Below are 21,652 nucleotides of genomic sequence, written 5' to 3' on the forward strand. Positions count from 1 at the left end.
TTGTTACACTCCACGGCAAAGGGGGAATGAAGGTACCATTAATTAAGGAATTAAGGTTGGCAATCAGCTGACCTTGCAATCAGATTTATCCAGGGGGGCCCAATGTAATCACAAGCATCCTAAAAGCAAGGAACAGGGAGGCAGAAGTGGGGGTTGGGAGATCTGAGTCACCGGATGGGTAAGGACTAGTGTGCACCACTGCTGGCTCCGAAGATGGGAGAAAGGCACCATCAGCAAAAGAGCATGGTTGGCCTCGAGAAGCTGGAACGGGGGTAGGAAACCGTTCTCCCCCAGATCCTCCAGAAGGGACCGTAGGTCTGACCGTACCTCGATCTTAGCTTGTGAGAACCCATTTCAGACTTCTGACCTCCAGAACTGCAAGGTAATAAATTTGTATCATTTTGAGCCACAGAACTCCCAGTATTTTGTTACTGCAGAACTAGGCAAGTAACACACTGTGTACTGTGTGGAAATGGAACATGGTCACCGAGATGCTCCAGTACCTTCAACCTGCTTGGACACCCCCTCGCGGCCAGGATGCGGTTCCCAATGGGAACACGGCTGGGATTGCTTTGCCTCCCTTCTGACCCAAGCAGGGGCCTTCCTTGCTCAGAAGACTTGTGCACAAAGGACTGGTCTGATCCAAAGAATGGAGTCAAGGATCAGAGCATTCCAGCAGAGGTCTGAACTCAGGGCACCAGAAGTTGTCCCAGGAGCTTGTCCTATCAGGCCTTCACCTGTCACCCCCTAACCTTTTAAGGGTTGCGTTCTCCTGAGACCTAAGCAATTACGTATGTGATCCAGGAGATCTGGGGCCCACGCATGTAGAAGGTTATAAATCAACTCAACCCAACATCATGTAGGTACACAGTTTGGGTTTTATTTTCAGTGCCATCACCTACTGAGCAAGCTTCTTGAGAGCAGAGCCTGTTGCCCTCCCCGATGAGCCTTCTTTGGTGATGAGGAGCCAATTCAGATCAGGTAGAACTTATAACCCCTGGCACATTCTAGACGTCCAGTAACTCCGTTGGGGCTTCAGAATAGACTTTCCCCCGAAGGAGGGACTCACGCGTAAGAAAAGCCTAGAGCCTTTGCAAGCTAAGCCCGACCCCAGCTCTGACCCCCTCCCCCGCTCCTGAGACCCTCCCTCCTTGAGTCCCACCCTCCTGCCCCCACGTCCGTTCCACGGCTGTGTCTTCCCCGAAACGGAGGGCCTTGCGTCCCCGGGCCGGATCCGCGCATCCATCCCGGGAAAATGAAAAGCTTTTCCCTTTCCCCGCGGCCGCTCGGCTCTGCCTGCGCCCCCGAGGCCCGTGAACGCGGAGAGAAGGTGGGAGCGCGCTGGGTCCGGAGCCCCGCTGGGTTCCCCGCGTGCGCGCGCGCGCGCGCTTCCTGCGCCGCTGGAGGCTTGCACCCACCCCCGCGCAGCCCCTGCGCCCCTGCGCCCCTGCGCACCGCCCACCCGCCGCCGGCCGGGACCCGGCTCCCGCCGCTCCCCCCGGGCAGCCGCCGGCCGGGGCTCGCCGCGCCTGATTGGCTGAACTGCTGTCAGGAGTAAAAAAGTATCGGGTGGCAAACTTGAGCCCTTCATAAAGGCGTGGTGGCGATACTCCGCGGTCGCTGGCAGCCTATGACATCAGCCGGGTACGCCTGGGATGCCGCCGCGGCTGGCCGGACTCGGCGCAGGAGGAGGGTCCCGCCGGCTAGGAGTCAGTTAGCCCCGCGCAGCGAGGGGGGAGCCGCCGGCTGCCTGGGGACACCGGTCTCGGCCGCCCGCCGCCGCGGTCCTCCTACCCAGGGGCGCTCCCGGAGAGTTGGATGCGTTCTGGGTTGTTAGCTGCGCTCCGCTGGGCTCCCAGGAGCCCGTTCCTGGTGGAAAACAGGGGGCGTCTGGCCAAGGGACCAGCGGCTCGTTGAGGCTCAACATGACACTCCTGGGGTCTGAGCATTCTTTGCTGATTAGGAGCAAATTCAGATCAGGTAGGGCTAAGTCGCTTAGCATTTCTTGTTAACTTTCCTCTTCTGCAGCTCACAACTGCTTCCCAACCAGTGTTCCAAAGCCGGCCGTGGCTCCTTCCACTTTGTCCCCCGCCAAAGCACATTTTTGAAAGTGAAGACTTGTATTTGACTTTGGGGTTTGGGGCGGGGGCGGGAAACTCAAATGTCTTCCGTTTTCAGTGCTTTGAAATGTTGGATGTGATTTTTGTTTGTTTTTATTTCATTTTTTTTTTCTGTATCTGTGAATAGAAATTTTGGAGGGGTCCATCGGAAAGGAAGGACTTTGAAAATGAACAAATAAGGGATTTCAAGTTGGAGAGCTACATAATATCAGTTGTAACTGCTGAGAAGATGAACCTGACGCTGTGTATTAATAGATACAGGGTCACTTAAAATGTAGCTAATCCAAACAAATGTATTTCCCAAAAAAGTCACTTGGGGGAAGTAAAAATAGCAAATTTGGAGCACACCAAGTATTTAGGATGACATCACTGTAGAAAAAAAAAAAATCCAGTGCCACAAATATTTTTTCCCAAACCATCTGATATTTATAAATGGAGAATTTCCCCCCCAAAATTTCTGTGTTAGTGGCGCATACAGAAACTTCTCAGAGAGGACGCGGAGAGAAGGTGAGTGGAAGGGAGAGCCGGGAGTCCAGCCGCTCGCCATGAAGGGTTGGTCTAGGCGCCCATGGAAGGTACCAACATGTGGGTCCCCACGTTTAGACAGGGAGACGCTCACCCCCTGAAGTTCTTTCTCCATAGCGCTGTGTGTAATATTGGTTTTATAAAAGCGGCGACAAACCACTCAATAAATGGCAGAATTCCTACTTAGAAGGTGGATTACTTTGAGAACTCCTATGTGAACGTTCCCGGTAACAGGTGGTCAATGGTGGGATGCCGGCTTTGTTTACAATGATTCTCCGCAGCTCTGCTAAATGGGACCACTGAGTGTTTTCACTTGGGATTCGTGTTTCAAAATGGGTGTTGGAAAGTTAAGGGTCATCTGGGAGTTCCTTAGAGGCTTCTGGCTCTTAGATAATCTGTGGGGTCTGTTGGGGGTTTTCTAAGGCTCTGTACTGCTGAAGGGAGATGACCATTCAAGAATTTCCATGGCCGCGAGCCTCGGTACGCTGAGGCTCCGGGGTGAACCTGCCAGGCGTTGGGTTCCACAGTGGATGATGTCCTTCCTCTCCTTTCCCTGGTGAGGTGCGCTGGTTGGCCTGTTAATCCGCTAGAGACCTTGCCTCTGCTGTGTAATGTGGTCAAAACGGCAGGGCAACACTGCCACCTTTCTGAAGAAGAGAAGATGCAGATTGGTTTTTGCAAGAAGCTAAGCTCATTTGGGATGCACCCTGGCTCTGTCCATGGAAGGGGCAGGGGAGGGGCTGGTTTGTCTCTAAAAGGAGTTGAAGTACTTGGTAGGAGCACTGCACAACAGTCTTAGGGAACTCATCAAGGAATCCTTCCTTGGGGAAAGCGGAGGAGAGGGAATTCCTAATTCCTGATTTAGCGGGTTAGTGGAGTCCTGGTGTCTCCCAGGTAGAGCCTGGAGCTTCTGAGAATTCCAGTTGCCTACTCGCTTTCTTTGTCTTTTTCTTCCACCCCCCTTTTTTCTCTCTCTCTTTTGTCTTTTTCTCTCTCTCTCTCTCTTTTTTTCCTTTTTTCTTTTCTGCTAAGCTTGGACAGACTTTTGCATCACAGGAAAGGGTAGCTTGGGGAAGACATGATATCAACGCAGATATGGGCATGCTTAATTCTCCAGCTTTGAGAAACAGCCCAACTGGGAGGTGGAAATGGACAAAGCACTTTGGTGACTGGAGATACAAGGGGCTGATAATCTCCTGAAAGACATACACACACACACACACACACACAAAAACAAGCAGCATGTGAAACCAAGTAAATGTCATGTTGCAGACCTTGATGATTCTTCCTGGATATAATTACATCAAGTCTGGCTGGCTGTATCAGCTCAGACCTTGGATAGGCAGCCTGATAGCAAAGAGGGCCTGCCTCTTCCTAAGAGAACATCGTTTATTCTGTGTTTAACAATGACTGGGAAAGCCTCTTCTCTGTTTTCATTTCTGCTCCATTTGCTTTTTTCTTCTTTGCCTTCAGGAGCTACTCCTAATGTAAATTCGTAAAACTCTGTCCCACTGCCGGTGTTGGGTTTGCTGGTAGACCTTGGCGTGATGTGTCTAATTAAAATTATTTCAAAAAATAATTGCAACTAAATTGTTCTCTGATCACAGCAAAACGTCCCATGTTTGTGGGCTTGTTTATAAGTGAGCAGATGCCAACAAGCTTCCTGTAAACTATGCTCACGTGTCCTTGTGATTAAGGACAAAATCCTGCTACTGGAGCAGTAAACTGGGATATTTTGCATGTTTTAACATATTTAATGATGTAAACTCCTCTTACTTGAGAGGCTGTGGGGTTTCATGGTTGAGTGTGCGAATCTGGAGCCAAACTAGCTGGGTGTTTTGCAGGCATCTCTATTTTCCAGCTGTGTAACCTTGACCTTAGATAAATGTCATAATTCTCTCTGCCGCAATTTGCTTTCTCCGAATAACAGTGGTTATATGGCGGTTGCAAGGATTAAATGTGATGATAAAAGCAGAGCATTTTAAAAATGCCTGGTACGTGGTAAGCCCTCGAAAAATATTGTTAGGACAGGGCACGATCCCTGGTTGGTCACTTCCTCTCTCCGAGTCTCGGTTACTTAACCTTTAAATGTCAGATTTGGATGAGGTGATCCCACAGACCCTTTCATAACATTTTTATGGTTTTATGAAGACGCACAAAAACTGGGAGCAAACAAAATTGTGACGGGGCTGTGTAGCTGTTGGACATAAATGGTAGTTTCTATAAATGCAGTAAGTAGTATTACTTTTAGACTGATCACTTTTTTACCTTCTAAAAATTCTCACTTGTTTGGTCAATATCTGTGATCAGTATCTCTGTCACCCATTACCATCAATATCATAATCCTGTGTCAACACACCTCAGACTCCGACCTGTAGGTACACACACACACACATACACACACACACACACACACACACAATGCACAAAGAATCAAAAGAGGAGAGAGAGATCCATTCATGGAGTCCCTTCAAGAGAACGGCTATATTTCTTTGGCTTTTTGTCTCCTCTTCTGACTCAAACAGTCCACGCAAAGGCAAACTCTGGTATCCCCCATGATCTTGCCTCCTTTCCCCACAAATTTAGGGCTGTCAGATTTAATAAGTAAAAACACAAGATGCCCCGTTGGATTTGAATTTTAGATAAACAATGAATAATTTTTTAGCATATTGCCAAATTAGGGACATACTGTTATCTGAAAATCCAAATTGAACTAGCCATTCTGTATTTTCTCTGGCAACCCTACCTTCAAACTGAGCAACCTTTGACCAACTCTCTGTGCCGGCCCCCCACTACGCCATCAAGCTCTCGAGGTTTTGGATGCCCAACGATGCCTAAAATGCAAAACTCACATGGTAGGCATGAAAGAGGAGACTTGGAATGAGGAGGGGGTGCCAGGAACATGGGTGCTGGGTCACCTGGGGTGGGAGCCAGAGAAAGAACATGGGAGCTTCTCTCTGGGCTTTCTGCTTAGGGGTGGGGGGGCAGTGAGGGGGCTCAAGTACAAGGACTCCCAGACTTGGGACCGCGGCCAAAAGAACCCAAAGCACATGCAAAGCAGGCACTGGAGAGGCAGTGGCTGACTCTGTTGTACTAGTTGAATCTGCAATTGCTTCCAGCCCTAAGATTTGATTTTTCCCCCCCCAAGGGAATGGCCTTGAGTATTTTTGTAATATCTGAAAACGACACACTTCATAAAACCATTATCATGACGTTTTGCGACCGTCGTGTTCTCAGGGATCTGGACATACAGTAGGTGTTCAATACATATTTCTTGAAGGAATCAATGAATCACACCTGTCGTCTTCGTAATTAACACAATAATCTAAGATAATTGTTCATGTGCGCCTGCGTTGCTTCAGTATTGCCAGGAAGACCACTTTTTCCTGTGAAGCCTTCTTGAGTGCAAATATCTTAACTGCTCAATTCCATCTTGCTATCGAAAAAGACCAGGAGGTTATTTTTAAAATTTGGGGAAACTTGTTCTATCAAGATCTTTCAGGAATTTCTCCTGGATGCAAGCAGAATAGAAGGAAGCGTAGGGCTGATTTTCACTCTGGGCGTCCGTTACAAACCACTCCTAGCTGAACTAATTCTTTCTTTGCCACTAATTCCTTTCTCAGCAACAGTGGTATCCGCCTCCTGTAGCAAATTACCACAAGGTTAGTGGCTTGAAACAGTGCATATGTATTATCTTCTAGTTACGGAGGTCAGAAGTCTGAGAAGAGTCTCACTGGGCTAAAATCCAGGTGTTAGCACAGCTGTGCTCCTTTTGAAGACTCCAAAGAATCTGTTTTCTTGACTTTTAGGTCCTAGAGGAGCCTGGGTCCCTTGCTTCATGGTCGCTTCTGCCTTCTGCCAAAGCAACAGTGTAGCAATTTCAAGTTTCTCTCTCATTTGCACATATAAGAACTTCGTGATTCCACTGGGCTCATTCAGGATAATCTCCCTCCTTTAAGGTCAGCTGAATTTCATCCACAACTTTGGGTGGAATAATTAGACACACGACACAGGGAATATCATGGCTGTAGATGGAAAGAGAAAGAAAGAAGAGAGTTAGGGGTGTGGAAGGGTGAGCTCTCTAGTTCTCTTGTTCCCAAGAGAGTCCTATTGGCGGGGCTCACTCCACTGATCTCATCGACACCTAATATTTCCCAAAGGAAATACATACCACTGGGGTTTAAGGCTTCTGCATATGCATTTGGAGAGGGAGGGGCAAGACGCAATCCCTAAGACCATGTGAAGTGACATATTCATAGGTCCCAGGGATTTGGACGTGGACATCTTGGGGGAGGAGCACTTTATTCCGCTTATGATCCCACCTTCTAATATAGCATTCCCACCTTCCTTACCTCCACCATCCCTCTGTCCTGCAGACTTTGTTCTGCAGACTTTGTTCTGCAGAAGTTTTCCCTTAATATGGATTACATGGCCACGTCCCACTGTTTTCCCCACTGTGGTCCACAGAAGACGGATTCCCCGGGGCCTTAACATTTGTGGGATATGACATTTGTAACAAGAGGGAGACAGAGTATGATGTATCTTTAACTGCAGGATTTCTGGAAGACCTTACTAGTTCTGATGTATAGTATGACCTTTTTTAAAAAAAGATTTTTCTATTTATTCATTTTTGAGAGAGAAAGAGAGAGAGCATGAGCAGAGGGAGGGGCAGAGGGAGAAGCAGACTACCTGCCAACCAGAGAGCCCGATGAGGGACTCAGTGCCAGGACGCTGGGATCATGACCTGAAGCAAAGGCAGGCGCTTAACCCACTGAGCCACCCAGGTGCCCTATACTGTGCCCTATACTATTTTAAAAAGTAGTGATTCCCAAACATGTTTCACACTTTCATTTATTCATTTATTTATTTACACAGCATCCCATGGGGCAGGTTTAGCTGGATAAACACATTGTGGAAAATTCTGCCCTGAACAGAGAAGCTCACAGTTGGCAACAGTGAATTCTTTAATAGGGTGAATTTCCATAGATAGGTTCCTGGCAGGTCTATCCCTTGTCCGTCCTGCACCCCTGCCCCGCCCCCCGAGGTTAGCATTCTGATGGTTTTCCTTCCTAGCTGCTTGCTTAGATGCCCACTCACCCTTTCTCTCCTTGGATCTTTGTTATTAATTGGTATCAGGCTTCACTGCTCCCTACCCCAGGGATAATCTTTGTAGGATTATAACCCCGTCCTTAAGAAGCTCACTGTTGACCTAGAAAATGCTCTGTATGAGTTATATATCATTCATTCATTCATTCATTCATTTGACAGCTATGTCTTCCACGTTTCCCTTTCAGTGAATGTTATGAGAAGCTGGGGGCTAGGTATACAGTTGGGGAGCAGGACAGAAACCTTCCCCATCCTAACATGGAATCTTAGAGCCGACCTTCCCTTTCTCTGTGCATGTGCCTGTGCAGAAATCCGCATGAGAACACAACTGGCAGGACCTTAAAAGATGAGTGCATTTTCATTCCTAAATGGGAATTTAAAGTCTTTTTTAAAAGCCAAGGAACACTCGGGGTCTGGCTCAGTCCACCCGCTTGAGACCATTGCTGTTCCCGCCTGTCCCAGCTGTGTGAGCCGTACTCTCGTACTGGACGGCCATCGTTCACCATCTTCATTACTGGGGCAAGAGCCCCGACCACCAACCCATCTTCTTTTTATCCATAGCTCTTATCATTAATCAGGTGTATTAAACATTTGACTTGGTTATTTGTTTGTTATTTGTCCACCATAGAGGCCAGAATTTTTGTTCATTAGTTTGTTTTGCTGCTTTCTTCCCCAGAATGTAGAACCATGATCAGCATAAGGAGGGCACCATTCGGTGTGTGTTACGGATACATTTTATTCTTCCCCTGAAGACTATTCAAAAGCAATAAAAGTAAACAATTTTATTTGAGAACAAGAGAGAGCGTGAGTGAGGGGTGAGGGGAAGAGGGAGGGAGAGAAGCAGACTCCCTGCTGAGCAAGGAGCCCGAGATTGGGTTTGATCCCAGGACACCTGGATCATAACCTAAGCTGAAGGCAGATGCCTAACGGACTTAGCCATCCAGGCATCCCAGCAATCCATGTTTTTATATATTTTTAGGCATAGGTGTTGTGTATTAAAACTAGAACAGCAAGGGAAGGAGAGAGATAAATACAAAATTCAGAAAAGTAGTTCCTGTGGGGAATAATTAATTAACAAGGGAAGCTGGGTGAGAAGGTAGGGTATAACCTTAAGTAAAGAGCCAGTTGCTGGTGGAGTTCTTAGGTTAGGCAGTGGGTGCCTGTATGTTTATTATTGAGCAAGTTAATTAAGCAGTGTTCATTCAGGGCTTAGTGATCCTATGTAGCAATATAATATGAATCAATCATTGTAATTAGTCCAATTTAGTGTGCCCAGGGTCCTTTAAAAAAATAATAAGTTTTTCAAGACCAGAAAGAGTAGCATTCATCTTTTCCAGGCATGTCAGGAAGACTTAGTCAAGTTGGATTGAACCAGATTGGATGGATTCTAATCTTGTTAAATTACATTGGAGAGAAACCAGCACATGGCTAACCTAGAAGTGTTCAGCCCCAGGGTTCAACTTTTGTATACTTCAGGGAAGCCAAACGTGAGTAGAAGATGCTAGAGCATAAGGTAATCTTTCATCGCCTCTATTTCCCTGTTATTAGCAAGAACTCACTGGCCATCTAGCAGATGGTGACCAGCTAGCTTGCCTCTCTGCCCAGATCCGGAAGGATGAACCAGCAGGTGCATTTCACAGGTGTCTGCCTTCCCAGGCCCACTCATGCTCTCCCATGAGCAAGGCCATGGCAGGGGGTGGGAGGGTGGGGGAGCCCATCACATTCCCTCTCATTCCATGACCTTGGCTGGGAATCAACCCTGCTCCCTGGGCCTTTGTTTCCATACTGATAAAATGATTCATGCCATCTGTGAGGGAAAGACCTTTGCAAAATTATTAATAGTTTCTTGTACAGAAATAAGTCCCTGTCCCCATACAGGAAGGGATAATGTGACCTGGTGACATGAATTGCATAAGAGACAAATATGGAAGAGTTAAAATCTTTCGATGGACATAAATAGGATTATAAAAACCACCACAAAACTCATAGCCAAGTAATTGTATTGCAGCCTTCCTCTTTCTGTGCTTAGAAGTTCAACTTTCTAAGCAGGTAGTGTTTGGTGGTTTTTAATGAATAATCTGCTCTAACTTCTATGCTGATGTCCTCCAGGAGAACTAGTAAGTCAAACTTCACTTAACCAGTTTCAGATCCTATTTCCAGGTAAAATATGAGCATCTCCAAATGCTGTGCAAATGTTATTTATTCCCAGAAATTTAAAACAAATAAGGTTGTTCCTGACTTTACCTATGTATGTATGTATGTATGTATGTATGTATCTTTCTATCTATCTATCTATCTGGGCACAGCAGAGTGCCCTCAGGAGCCACTGAAGGAAGACTAATTTCTTCCTTTTCTCCTATTGGTTGATGGAAGATACATTTTTCCATCTCCCCATAGATGCTATTGGAGTACGTAGTTCTCTTATCATTTCGATCACTCTAGTGGAGATTTGTTGTATCCAGCCACCTTAGATTAAAGAAGCAGTAGCAGGCTAGCAGCAGAAATACTGACTTACACTACTGTAACACTGTAAAGTGTATATAACTGCTTTGCTCATGTGTGGAGACTTAGCCATCCCTCGGTAGGTGTAGCAATGAAGAGCAGACCCACAACCTCTCAGATACTTAGATGTCTTGCTCAGCACCCCTTGCTGGCACCCCGGTTTGATCCATCCCCTAAGTAAGTCTTCTACCCTCAATCTGCATCTTGTTCTTCTCTGCCCCCGAGCCCCTCTCAGCCCCTTACGTGAAAAGTCATCCATTTCTTAGGAAACAAAGTCAGGTGGCCCCAGGGAATATCCTCCTTTCACAGATAAGGAGAAGTGACTGGAATGTCGCCCACAGCTTTCTGACTTTCCTATTTCCGGAAACACTCTTCCTTCCGGAAGTCATTTGACTTTGTTCTCCTCAGGACTGGTGGGGCTGGTTTCTCTGCCTGAGGTCAGTTTCCAGGTGGAACTTTTTTGGTACTCAAGCTCCAGACGGGGTGAAGAGGCTCCAAAACAGGCCAGAAAGAGAAAATGCTATTCAACATTAATTGAAAAGTAATCTCCTCGATACTTTAAAAGTTTTTACTATTTTGTGTTTCCTTCCTGTCCTTGTCTAGGTGCATAAAGATTTTTATAAAGTTACAGTGAGAATATACATAAGTTTATGCTCAGTGTTTTTAATCAGGAAGTATGATATCATAAGTTGTTTTCTGAGCTGCTATGTAGTAACACATTCTTGTTTTGAAGATTTTTTCAAAGTCCATCAAGTGAGTATATTGGAATTTGTTAAACCTTCCCCACTTGGGTTGGAAAATGAAGACAGTTATAATTTTTATATTTTAAGTAACATTACTGTGAAAATCTTAATGCACATAGCCCTTTTAATTGTTTTATAGGATACTCATCATTTAAGTATCCAAGTGTGGGAATCTTTATGATTCACTTTGGTGGCTAATATTTCTAGAGTACCAGCCATGTACCAAGCTTAACCCAAGTCCAATTTCCATATGGCAGTGAATACTTGCCCCTGTAATTGAACTAGCTCAGAGTCATCTTGGGTACTTACTCAGCAGTGACTGGTGTTCAGTAAGCTTTTCACACCTTTTCAGTCTAAAATAGGAAGGAAAAGGAGCCACAGTCAAAGGATACCTTTGGGAACTTCTGTGTGATCTGGTCTTTCGGGACCACGTGTTACCACATAGGACTGATGCCTTATCAAAGGAGAAGCAAAGAGGTGGAAGAGTTAATGAGAACCTATTATCTGTAGCACTGTTATGATCTCATTTAATCCTTACAGAATGCTATGGGACATCTGTGATTATCCCCATTTTATAGATGAAGAAGTTGAGGCTCAAAGTACCTTGGTCAGCATAACATAACCCAATACCTGATGTAGACCACATCTGATGCCATCGGTTCCACTGTGTCAGGATGACCATTGATGTTATAGCCTAAAAGCTCTCTCTCTCCTCCTACTCCCCAACCCTACCCTCTAGAGACCCTTCCTTCCCTCCAACATATATGCCCACTCGGCCAAGTGGATTTAACATGTTTCATTCTGGATGACAGCTCAGACATACACCCAATTACCATTCTTGTCCTTGATTTCCTAAATAGTGATTTATCAAGAGACTTGCTTCTAGTACAAGTTAATGGATAAATTATGCATGTCCTCCTCCCAGAATGTTAGGACTTGAAATGAAAGCTGACTACTTAAATCTCAATTTGAGAACAAAAATTCAAAAAATTGTTAAACACCAACACCAAAAGGGGCACCTGGGTTTGACTCGGTGGGTTAAGCCTCTGCTTTCAGCTCAGGTCATGGTCTCAGGTTCCTGGAATCGAGCCCCACACCAGGCTCTCTGCTCAGTGGGGAGCCTGCTCCCCGCCTCCCCACCCCGCCGACCTAATTGTGATCTCTGTTTGTCAAATAAATAAATCTAGAAAAAAAAAAAAAAAACCACAATAATAGGCTTGCCCCAAGACCCTAAACATAGCTATAAAAGAAATATGTAGTACCAGGGAGTAGTATGGTGGTTGCCAGGGGCTGGAGGGTGGGAGGCATTGGGAGGCTAGTAACCTTCAGTAATAAGGTGAATCAGGTCTATGGATTTAAGGTATAACATGGTGACTGTCGTTGATAACACTGTGTGTATGACTGAAATTTGCTAAGAGCCCTGAACATAAGTGTTCTCACCAAAGAAAGAAGGTAAGTATCTAAAAGGAGAGCCCTCTTAATTAGCTCAGTGGTGGGTGTCCTTCCACAATGAGTATGCACAGCAAACCATCATCTCACGCATGCATTCTTACCTTACAGTTTTGTCCATTGCACCGCAATAAAGCTGGGGGGGAAGATATATACACATAAAGAAACACACACATATATAGATATAGTAATTCATGTTAGGAGTAAAACACATTATCCGTGGATCAGAATTGTGTGTGTGTACACATCTATACACACCTTTATGTATGTATGTATGAATTTAATCTCTATTAAACTAAATTAATTAAACTAATTTAATTTAGAATTTAATCTCCAATTTATTAAACAAATCATGGTGGCTGTTCAAATTAGCAGTAACGTATGTGATGAAAGTGTTGGGAAAATTGATGTCCTTTTGGAAGTAAATGAAGTCAGCTATTTTATGAGTCTTTAAAAAAATCCATGTGGATTAAAGAGCTACGGAAATCTGTAAAATATTAGTAGAAAACAAAATCGTTTTATAATCTTGGAGTAAGACACACCTTCTGAAGCATATTACTGAAGCCAGAAGAAAAATACAAATTGATGTTTTTGGCCACTTAAACAGTTTAAAATGCTACATGGGAAAAAAATCAGCAAAAGAAATTTAAAAATCAAACAGTAGATTGAAAGAAAACACTTTCAAAGTTATTAAAAGGACTTGTATAAACAATAAGATTAAAAGTCCACAACCTAAAGAGCAGAAGAATTCAAAGGAGAAAAATCATCACTAAGCACATAAAATATATTCAACTCACTTAACACTCAAGAACTTGCAGATTGAAAACATTTTTTTTCAAACATCAGATCTGCAAAAATGCCAAATATCGATAACATCAAGTATTTTCCAAGCGTAGAGAAAACAGACACCTAATCCCCTTAGTTAGCACATCTGAAAGCCTCGAGGGATAGAGTTTGTCAGTTTCTATTGAATTTTAAATGAGCTCACTATCCACCGAGATACATTAAGGCATCTAATTGAAAGAAATGCTTGTATGTACTGGGATTTCCAGGACATCACAGTTTATAATGTCAAAGAGGATGGAAATAGCATAAACCTCTGTCAGTGGAGGATGTGGTTAATTATGCTACACTCACGAAATATGGTAAAATGCAGTGCAAAGCAAAAATGAGATGATAAAATTCTATATGAACTGACATGGAAAGATCTCCAAGACATACACTTAGTTTAAAACACACACACACACACACACACACACACAAAACACTGAAACAATCAGGCAGCATATTTGCATTTTTATTTTTAAAATTGGTATAAGTACACAGACAAAAATCTGTAAGACTAGAAGTCACACTGTTCACAGTGATACCCAGGGGTAGGAGGAGGGAAGATCTTCTCTCTCATTCTCTCTCTCTCTATATATATCATTTGAATCTTTTAAAACAGGAATGTATTGGTATCTATGAAATTAAGTTTTTTATGTTTTTAAAATATTTTATTTATTTGAAAGAACAGGAAAGAGAGTGAGCGGGCGGGGCGGGGGGGGGCGGGGCGGGGGGGGGCGGGAAGGAGCAGAGGGTTAGGGAGAAGCACGTCCCCCACTGATCGATGTCTCCACCTGGCCTGACCCAACCTTGTATCTAGGCTTTGTTACCTGCGGCTGGTGCTGGTTTCTGGGACTTGTTTTTAAGTCAGTCCCCTTGGGGGAAGGGGAGCAGGGATAGTTTAAGGGTTAAACAAGGTTGTTGATTAACCTTAATGGAAGCCTCTTGTTAAATAGGTCCTTACAGGAGGAGTGGCAATTAGAGAGAATTTATCTGAGGAATTAGACCAGGAGGTGGCTGAGCACCTGGTCGGTTTAAGTTCTGGATAAATTCCCTCCAATCCTAAAGCATGCTCACATTCAGACTATAACCCAGGGGTATCTGGGTGGCTCAGTTGGTTAAATGTCTGCCTCCAGCTCTGGTCATGATCTCAGGGTTCTGGGATTGAGCCCCACGTTGGGCTCTCCCTGATCAGTGGGAAATATACTTCTCTCCTTCCCCCACTCCCCTGCCTCACCCCCTGCTCATGCTCTCTCTCTCTCTCTCAAATAAATAAAATCTAAAACAAAACAAAACACCCCCCAAAAACTGTAACCTAAAAACCACTCCTCTGTGAAGGCGGAAAACCCATGGCCCCTCATGTTAATCAGCATTGGAAACTGTAAATGTATGTGTTGTTGGGGTGGGCTCCGCAGTCTGGCTGCTGTGGGTTCAAATCCTAGCTCCGCCCTTCCTGGTTGTAGGCGAACCTCCACCTCTCTCTTGGTAGAGGTGGCAACAAAGAAGCCTTCCCCATGGAGATTCTGTGAGGCTTTAGTGAGAAAGCAGAGAAGTGTTTGACACAGGGGCCCTTGTGATCTCTGTCTTGTGATCTCTGTCTGTCAAATAATTAAATAAAGTCTTTAAAAAAAAGTGTTTGACATAGTGCAGGGGTGTGCCCATGTGTGTAATAATTTGTAGCAGTTTTATTCACAGATGAATATCAACTCAATATTAATTGTTAGTGTAACTATGATATGGTGTGTTAATGTACAATACCTTTTTTTTTTTTAAGAGTTTATTTATTTATTTGACAGAGAGAGATCACAAGTAGGCAGAGAGGCAGGCAGGCGGGGGTGGGGGGAACAGGCTCCCCGCTGAGCAGGGACCCCAATGCGGGACTCCATCCCAGGACACTGAGATCAAGACCCGAGCCGAAGGCAGCGGCCCAACGCACTGAGCCACCCAGGCACCCTGTACAATACCTTTAAATCATTGTTTCTAAATCAACAACTGGGAGCTTCCTGTGGTGCGCGCTCTCTCTCTCTCTTTTTAAATTTATTTGACAGAGACAGATAGAGAGGGGACATAAGCAGGGGAAGAGGCAGAGGGAAACTGCCAAGCAGGGAGCCCGACATGGGGCTTGATCCGAAGACCCCGGGATCATGATCATGGCTCTCTCTTAAGATGTGCTACTATTCTCTTTTCTTTGTTACCTTGGGTTGTGTTTCAGAGAAATGAAGAGTTATTATCATTGTAACATTTACACTGTAGTCTATAAAGTGCTCTGGATACGTGTTATCATTTATTTTCTCCCTTTCAAGAAACTGTCTATGGAAAGCTTTCTTGTCATTTTCATCTCTGGACAGGGGTGGTTTTGTCCAGATTAGGTTTTTAGGCTTTTTTGAAGAGAGCCCCAGGCTTTGTCTGGGACCCTGCAAGGTTACCCCTGGCTGTAAGTATTAGCAAAGGCTCATGGCTGTTTTTCAGGCACTACTGAGAACCCAGATCCTATGCTCTTATAATAAAAAATACTGTTCTGTCTAAAAATAAAACCTAGACGAAGAGCTCGCTCCAGAGGGAACAAAATTTGAGGCTCACAGAACTCGTGGACTATATAAAACAGTCTGCTTTACATACCATATACTATATTATCCAGAGCACATTACATATACATATAATATATATACACATATATTTCACGGTGCATTAACTCCCCCCCCCAAAATCATATCAGTCCATACGCTTTTATTTTCATACCAACTCTGGGAGGTCGCAAAGCTGCTTGTACAGATGAGGAGATGTGAAGACCTTAAGAAATTTGCTCAAGGTCTCCCAGGAGATTTAGAACCAGAACTTTCACATCTGGGCCCCCAGAATCAAGTTTGCCACACGATCGCCCTGAGGAATGTGCTGGCAGGGGCAGGGCAGTGTTAAGAGAGGCACGTGCCTGGTGTTGAAGGCAGTGGTTCTCTCAACCCAGTGTTCCCCCGGCCTGAAGCTTTCTTGTACAGAGTAGCCACCTGCGCCGCCTTCGGATTGGAAGGGCTTTGGATCAGGAGAGGGGACAATTCAGCAAGCGGAGCACACTATTGGCTGGGAGTCGAGAACAGGATGGGGCGTCGGGTTTGCGGAGGAACCTCTGACTCAGTGGAATGCCAGCCTCTGCAGAAGGTTCTGGTCTTAACACATAGATTAGAGCCTGACACCATGGAATGTCCCAGACACAGAAAATGTTCTAAATGTTATGTCTGGTTGCGTCAAAATCTTGTGTCTAAGAGCAGGGCTAAGATTACTTTGGAACATTAAAAAAAAAATGTACTGTATCCACATTTATTATTTTTCCAAACTTGAAAGATACTGCTATATTAATGAGAGATGTAAAGTATATGTGTGTGTGTATATATACACACACATATATAATATGTATATACTCATGTGTCTTTGTATATATACTTATCTATATCACCCTTAATATGTAGCACTTTATATATATGTATATATATTATATATATGTATATATGTATATATATGTATATATATATTATATATGTGTATATATATATAATAGTATGATATTTTAAGGTATAGTCTTGTACTGTCTATTGTATAAGTATTTATAGACTCCATTTATCATATGAAAGGTCAAAGATTCCGTCTTTGGGGTGTTCTGTCTGCTGCAGAAAAATTGAAAGAGAAATCTGGAATGTTCAACCAAGGGAGAACATTTAAATCCACTCACCATGGGACAGAGTGCACATTAAAGATGGTCCTTTTGAAGGATCCCAAATGAGGTGGGAAGCTGTCTAGAGGGCGAGAAAGAGGCTTCAGTAGTCGACTCTCCTACTATCCTACTATATCCTACTATTCGACTATGAAGTCTCTGTTCTTGAGAAATTGTAGAATAGATGTTTTTTGCATATATGTGCACATATATGAATTGGAAGAAGGAAAGGCAAATATTGGCAGGTTATCAGGGCAGGCAGTAAACACGTGAACTACTAGCGATTTTGCTTCCATCCTGGGACTTTTGCACATTTCCCGTTTATCTCTATGGCACGCACGTTTCTTTTGTAATCAGAAGAGTCGTGCGTGCTCTAAGTGCTAGACTAGTGTGTCACGGGCATCACTCACGATCTCACAAGAACTGAAATAGACATTCAGAGACTCTAGCAATGTGGAATGAAAATTTCCCTCTTCATCTGGGGGAGAAATCCTTTTCTTTGCCCTCCTAAAACATGCCCTTTGCTCCAGGCCCTACTTTCCCTTTGTTACCAGTTCTCCAGGGGGTCCCTGGACAGCTCTGTGGACCTTGTTAATACCCCCGTAGTAATTTACCCCTCCGGAAGGAGTTTCAGTCGGATTATTGCAATTTGCTATCCATCGGGTGTCATGGTACCTTCCTTATGGGTAACAGAAAGCGGGAGGAATAATACCTTCCTTGTAGAGATGAGAAGCCAAGGTCCGGGAAGGGTTGATTACCTCCTCCAATTCACATACTTAGAAAAATGGCAGAGCAGGACTCGAACCTGGATCCCCAGGCCTCGGATCTGGTGACCTCTCCCTGTGAGTGGGTGGACCTCAGGAGGTGTAAACCAGAGGCCCTTTTCTCAAGGACCTCCCTCGGCAATAGCTTTCAAGGAAAGCAGGTCAAATGGCAAGATGTTTCTCCCGCATGCTGCTCCCGCCGTCCCGGGAGTGTGCAGGCTGTCTGCTTAATTCACTCGTGGCTTCACGCCATGGAATACATAAACAAGTGGGGAAAGCCTCCGAGAGGGATCTGGATGCCCAAATGGAACGATCTGTCTTCTAAAATTATTGTTTGAAATTGTTTATGTCAGTTGCCGAGTTTCTGTTCTGTGCCTCAGGGACCTGTTTGTGATGGACGGAAAAATTCCCGCTGCTGAGCAGGGACCTTTGTGGGGTGGCTCTGGGGACAGCGTGACCCTGCAGCCCCCCTGTCCTCCTGACACGGGGGGGGGCAGGGTTTGAGGAGATTGGCTGCAGCCCTGATAGGGCACCCCAGAAGTATCCGGTGCCCACTGTTGGCTGGGCGCCACTCTGAGCGTGTAGCAGGTGCTAATTTAACAACAACAATCCCCTCGGGAGGTAGTCGCCCCCTGCTTTACCCCCAGACTCACAGAGGAAGAAATGCAAGCCCCCTTCAGGAAATTTCTCAAGATTTCACGACCTGTAAATGGAATAGGTGGGACTTGGACGCTTGTACCCCTGGCTTCGGAGCCCATATGGGCTCCGCTGTTCCTTGCTCGGCTTCTTGCTGGCACCAACTGGCCAGAGCTGGCTTGCACCACCCGACTCTCTCAAACATCCTCGAGGAGAGCCCACAAACTGTGATTCTGCCCTCTTGGTGACATGGTGAGCCCCACTGGAGGTCCGGCTTCCTCGTCCCTGGGGTGTCTTGAGCTATTGTAACATGCGAAGCTTTCAGTTCCCAAACCTGGCAGCTTTGTGAGTGAGAGAGAATTCCTTTTGAGGCATGAATTAGTCTTCTTCAAATGTTTGGACAAACTGAGTGTGGTGCTTAGGGAAAGAATAGCTTCACAGTGTTTGTGTGAACAGACATCTTTCTAAAACTCCTTTGGACCAAGCCACGAGGCTTGATCATTGAAATAACCGTGAGGCAATGCTGAGTTTGGTCTTTTGGGGTTTGACTGTTCTCTGGATTTTTACCCTCTGAATGCCCAGGACTCGAAGCTGTTCTGAATGCCTGTCTCCCAGGCTTCTAAAAGGAACCAGAGTTAGAAGCTGTTTTAGGATTAAGAAGGAATAGTTTGTGCTTGGTCGCAGGCTCTTGCCTACATGCCTGCTCATTATGAAGGCTACTGAGGCCATTCTGGTACCCCAGCCCACCCCAGGCTCACCTCTCCCCACCCCCAGACCACAAAGGGCTGCATCGGTAACCCAGTCATCCTTTTGACCCCCTCTTCTCTGGATGCTTCCATCAATTAACGGGTAGACCCATTGGACCTCTGACCTTCTTGGTCACGGCAGCCACTTGGCTGTGCATCAGCACACAGGGCCGGGCTTGGCCAGGGAGTAGTTATTATTGGTACCTGGAGTCAGAAGGCAGGGAGCAGAGTGTGCTCAGGCATCAGGACACACAAAAATATGTCCTGGCTCTCTGCCTTATTTGGGAAACATGGCCAGGATCGGAGCAGGAATAGCATAGGCCACCTGGCATGTCCAGCCACGTTCTCCTGGCCAGACACATCAGGGGCAGCCCTGTGTCCTCTTCCCCAGGCAGTCTGATAGCTGTGTTCCCCCAAGGAAGGACATGCCAGCCCTGTAAGTGACTCGGACTGCTCATGTGAAGGGTAGATCTGGCCCAGAGTGGGATACTGCCAGGTGGAAGAAAGGATTTTTGTGTGTGTGTGTGTGGGAGGGCACCCATTGGGCAAGAAAAAGAGAGTTGTATCTCCAATGCACCCACAGTATTGATTTCCTGCTGTAGTTAGGACCCAGAACCTCCAGGAGTCTTCTTGCTTGACCAACCATGGCCAATAGCTTCCCGGCGTCCTTTGTCGACAGGATAAAGGATGCCCGGTGTCTGTAAAGACAGAAGTGCCAGAGTCATGGGTTGTGCATAAAGGTCCAGCCGGCTAAAGTCAAGGGTGAAGTTCTTGGTGTGTGCTGCTGCTCTTCCTGAGGAAAGAGTCTTCAGCGGGCTGCTCTGTTGTGTCCAGGGCTTGTGGACTTTGGCTGACGCTGTACAGAGGGGACACAATGTAAACAGCCACCCAGGATGCTTGAAGTGACATGTGTCAGTCAGGTTCTGGGCCCACCAAGGTCACGCTCTGGGGTGTGCATCTCTAGGTCCCCTCATGAGCTCTCAGTCCACCCTCCGAGGAGTTCAGGCTGATAAAACACGATTCAAAAACAGATCTCAAAATTGTCCTTTGTTGTACCAATAACATCTGCCACCTCGGATGCTTTCCCTCAACATTCATCAGTAGGAAACCTCTTTGTTGGAAAAAAAAAAAAATTAGAATCGGATCACAGAAATCTTGAACAAGCTCTAGCAAAAAGAAGCGCTTACTAGAAAGATATCTGGGTGTCTCACAGAACTCAGCCACAGAACTCAGCGGTTGAGACTTGGGGGAAAATCAGCTGGAATTGGGGAAGGGAACACTTGCAGGCCACGGTCTGTGGCTCCTGTCCACACAGCATTCTTCTCTCTCCATCAGCCCGCTGCACCATTTTCCCAGTTCACACAGTTGACAATGGCCACACATCCCCCTAAAAAAAGCTCCCGAGTTTGTTGTCTCTCCATCCAATTTCCAAAGTTCCCAGGACCAGCACAGTGTGACTGGGTCAATGCCCATCCTTGGAACAACGGCTGTGATCAGGGAGAGAGACGGCCCATTGGGAACATCTTAGCTGCAGAAAAACCACTTCTCTAGCAGGTTTTAAAAAGGCATTTCTTTGTAAGAACCCAGTGGAAAACCATCTGGAAGAAAATGAATAAAAGGAGAGGTATCATTGGCTTCTGGTATTTCTCCCTCCTGCAGTAACTTTACTGTGCATGTTTCCTTCTCACATGAGACATGAGACATGCCTAGTCTTCAGGAAATGAACCCGAAATAAATTCAGGGTTGTAGGCTTAACAATTTCATTTATTGATTTGTTTAGGTTTCTTAGGAGAAAGAGGCAGAAAAGCCTCCTCTGTTTCCCAAACGATGTAGACCATGCCCACAGTTTTAACTATTTGCTTAACCTTTACCTTGTTGTTTTTCCCTAGACCGAAAAATTCATATAAACAGAGTTCATTATAGCTTTATTTGTGGCCGGATCTTTAGTGTCTAAAACAGTGCCTGGACATCGTGTTAGGTGATCAATAAATACTGAAGGAATGAAGTGCATGAATGAATTGTATTAGGGTGTCCATCCACCTGACTGAAAGTGTTACCCCAAGTCTCCTGGTAGCCCTATAATTTGGCTACCAATAGCCATAGTAACACCAATACTCTGATTCCTTCCTTTCTCTCTCTCTCTCTCTCTCCATCTTTCCTTAATTTATTATCAAGACAGAATAATAATTGTAATTCACTTGCTTCTCAAATCTTCCCTCTCTTCTCCATTCCCACTACACATCGCTGGACTTCCTTTTCTTACCCATTGGTCATGAAGAGTGTTCAAACCAGTCCTGTCTCCCCGATTGTGTTAGCACAAAATTAGTCATCCTGGAATCTCAATGTTACCATATTGCTCTGCTGCCCAAAGCAGCCCATACTGCCTCCTTCTACAGGATAACGTCCAAACACTTCGTCCCAGCACTTAAGGACATCTGTCCTTGAATCCCCACCCCCTCTTCAGTTTCATCTCTTACCAGTCCATGATAGGATCTTTTTCCTTGAGCTAGCTGGTATTCTGGGAGACACGGCA

At 45.3% G+C, this 21,652-nt stretch overlaps 1 protein-coding gene across 1 annotated transcript in view; it reads left to right on the forward strand.

The window, feature by feature from the left end:
* Nucleotides 1–1,915: 1,915 nt before the first annotated feature.
* The window catches only part of MYOCD (myocardin), a 94,871-nt gene continuing 75,134 nt past the window's right edge, over nucleotides 1,916–21,652 (forward strand). Inside the window, exon 1 of the mRNA XM_044249129.1 lies at nucleotides 1,916–1,980. Within this exon, the coding sequence (XP_044105064.1) occupies nucleotides 1,926–1,980 (55 nt within the window). The 5' untranslated portion in view covers nucleotides 1,916–1,925. The remainder of the gene's footprint in view (nucleotides 1,981–21,652) is intronic.

This window comes from Neovison vison, chromosome 5 (assembly GCF_020171115.1).
Source record: "Neovison vison isolate M4711 chromosome 5, ASM_NN_V1, whole genome shotgun sequence".
NCBI lineage: Eukaryota > Metazoa > Chordata > Mammalia > Carnivora > Mustelidae > Neogale > Neogale vison.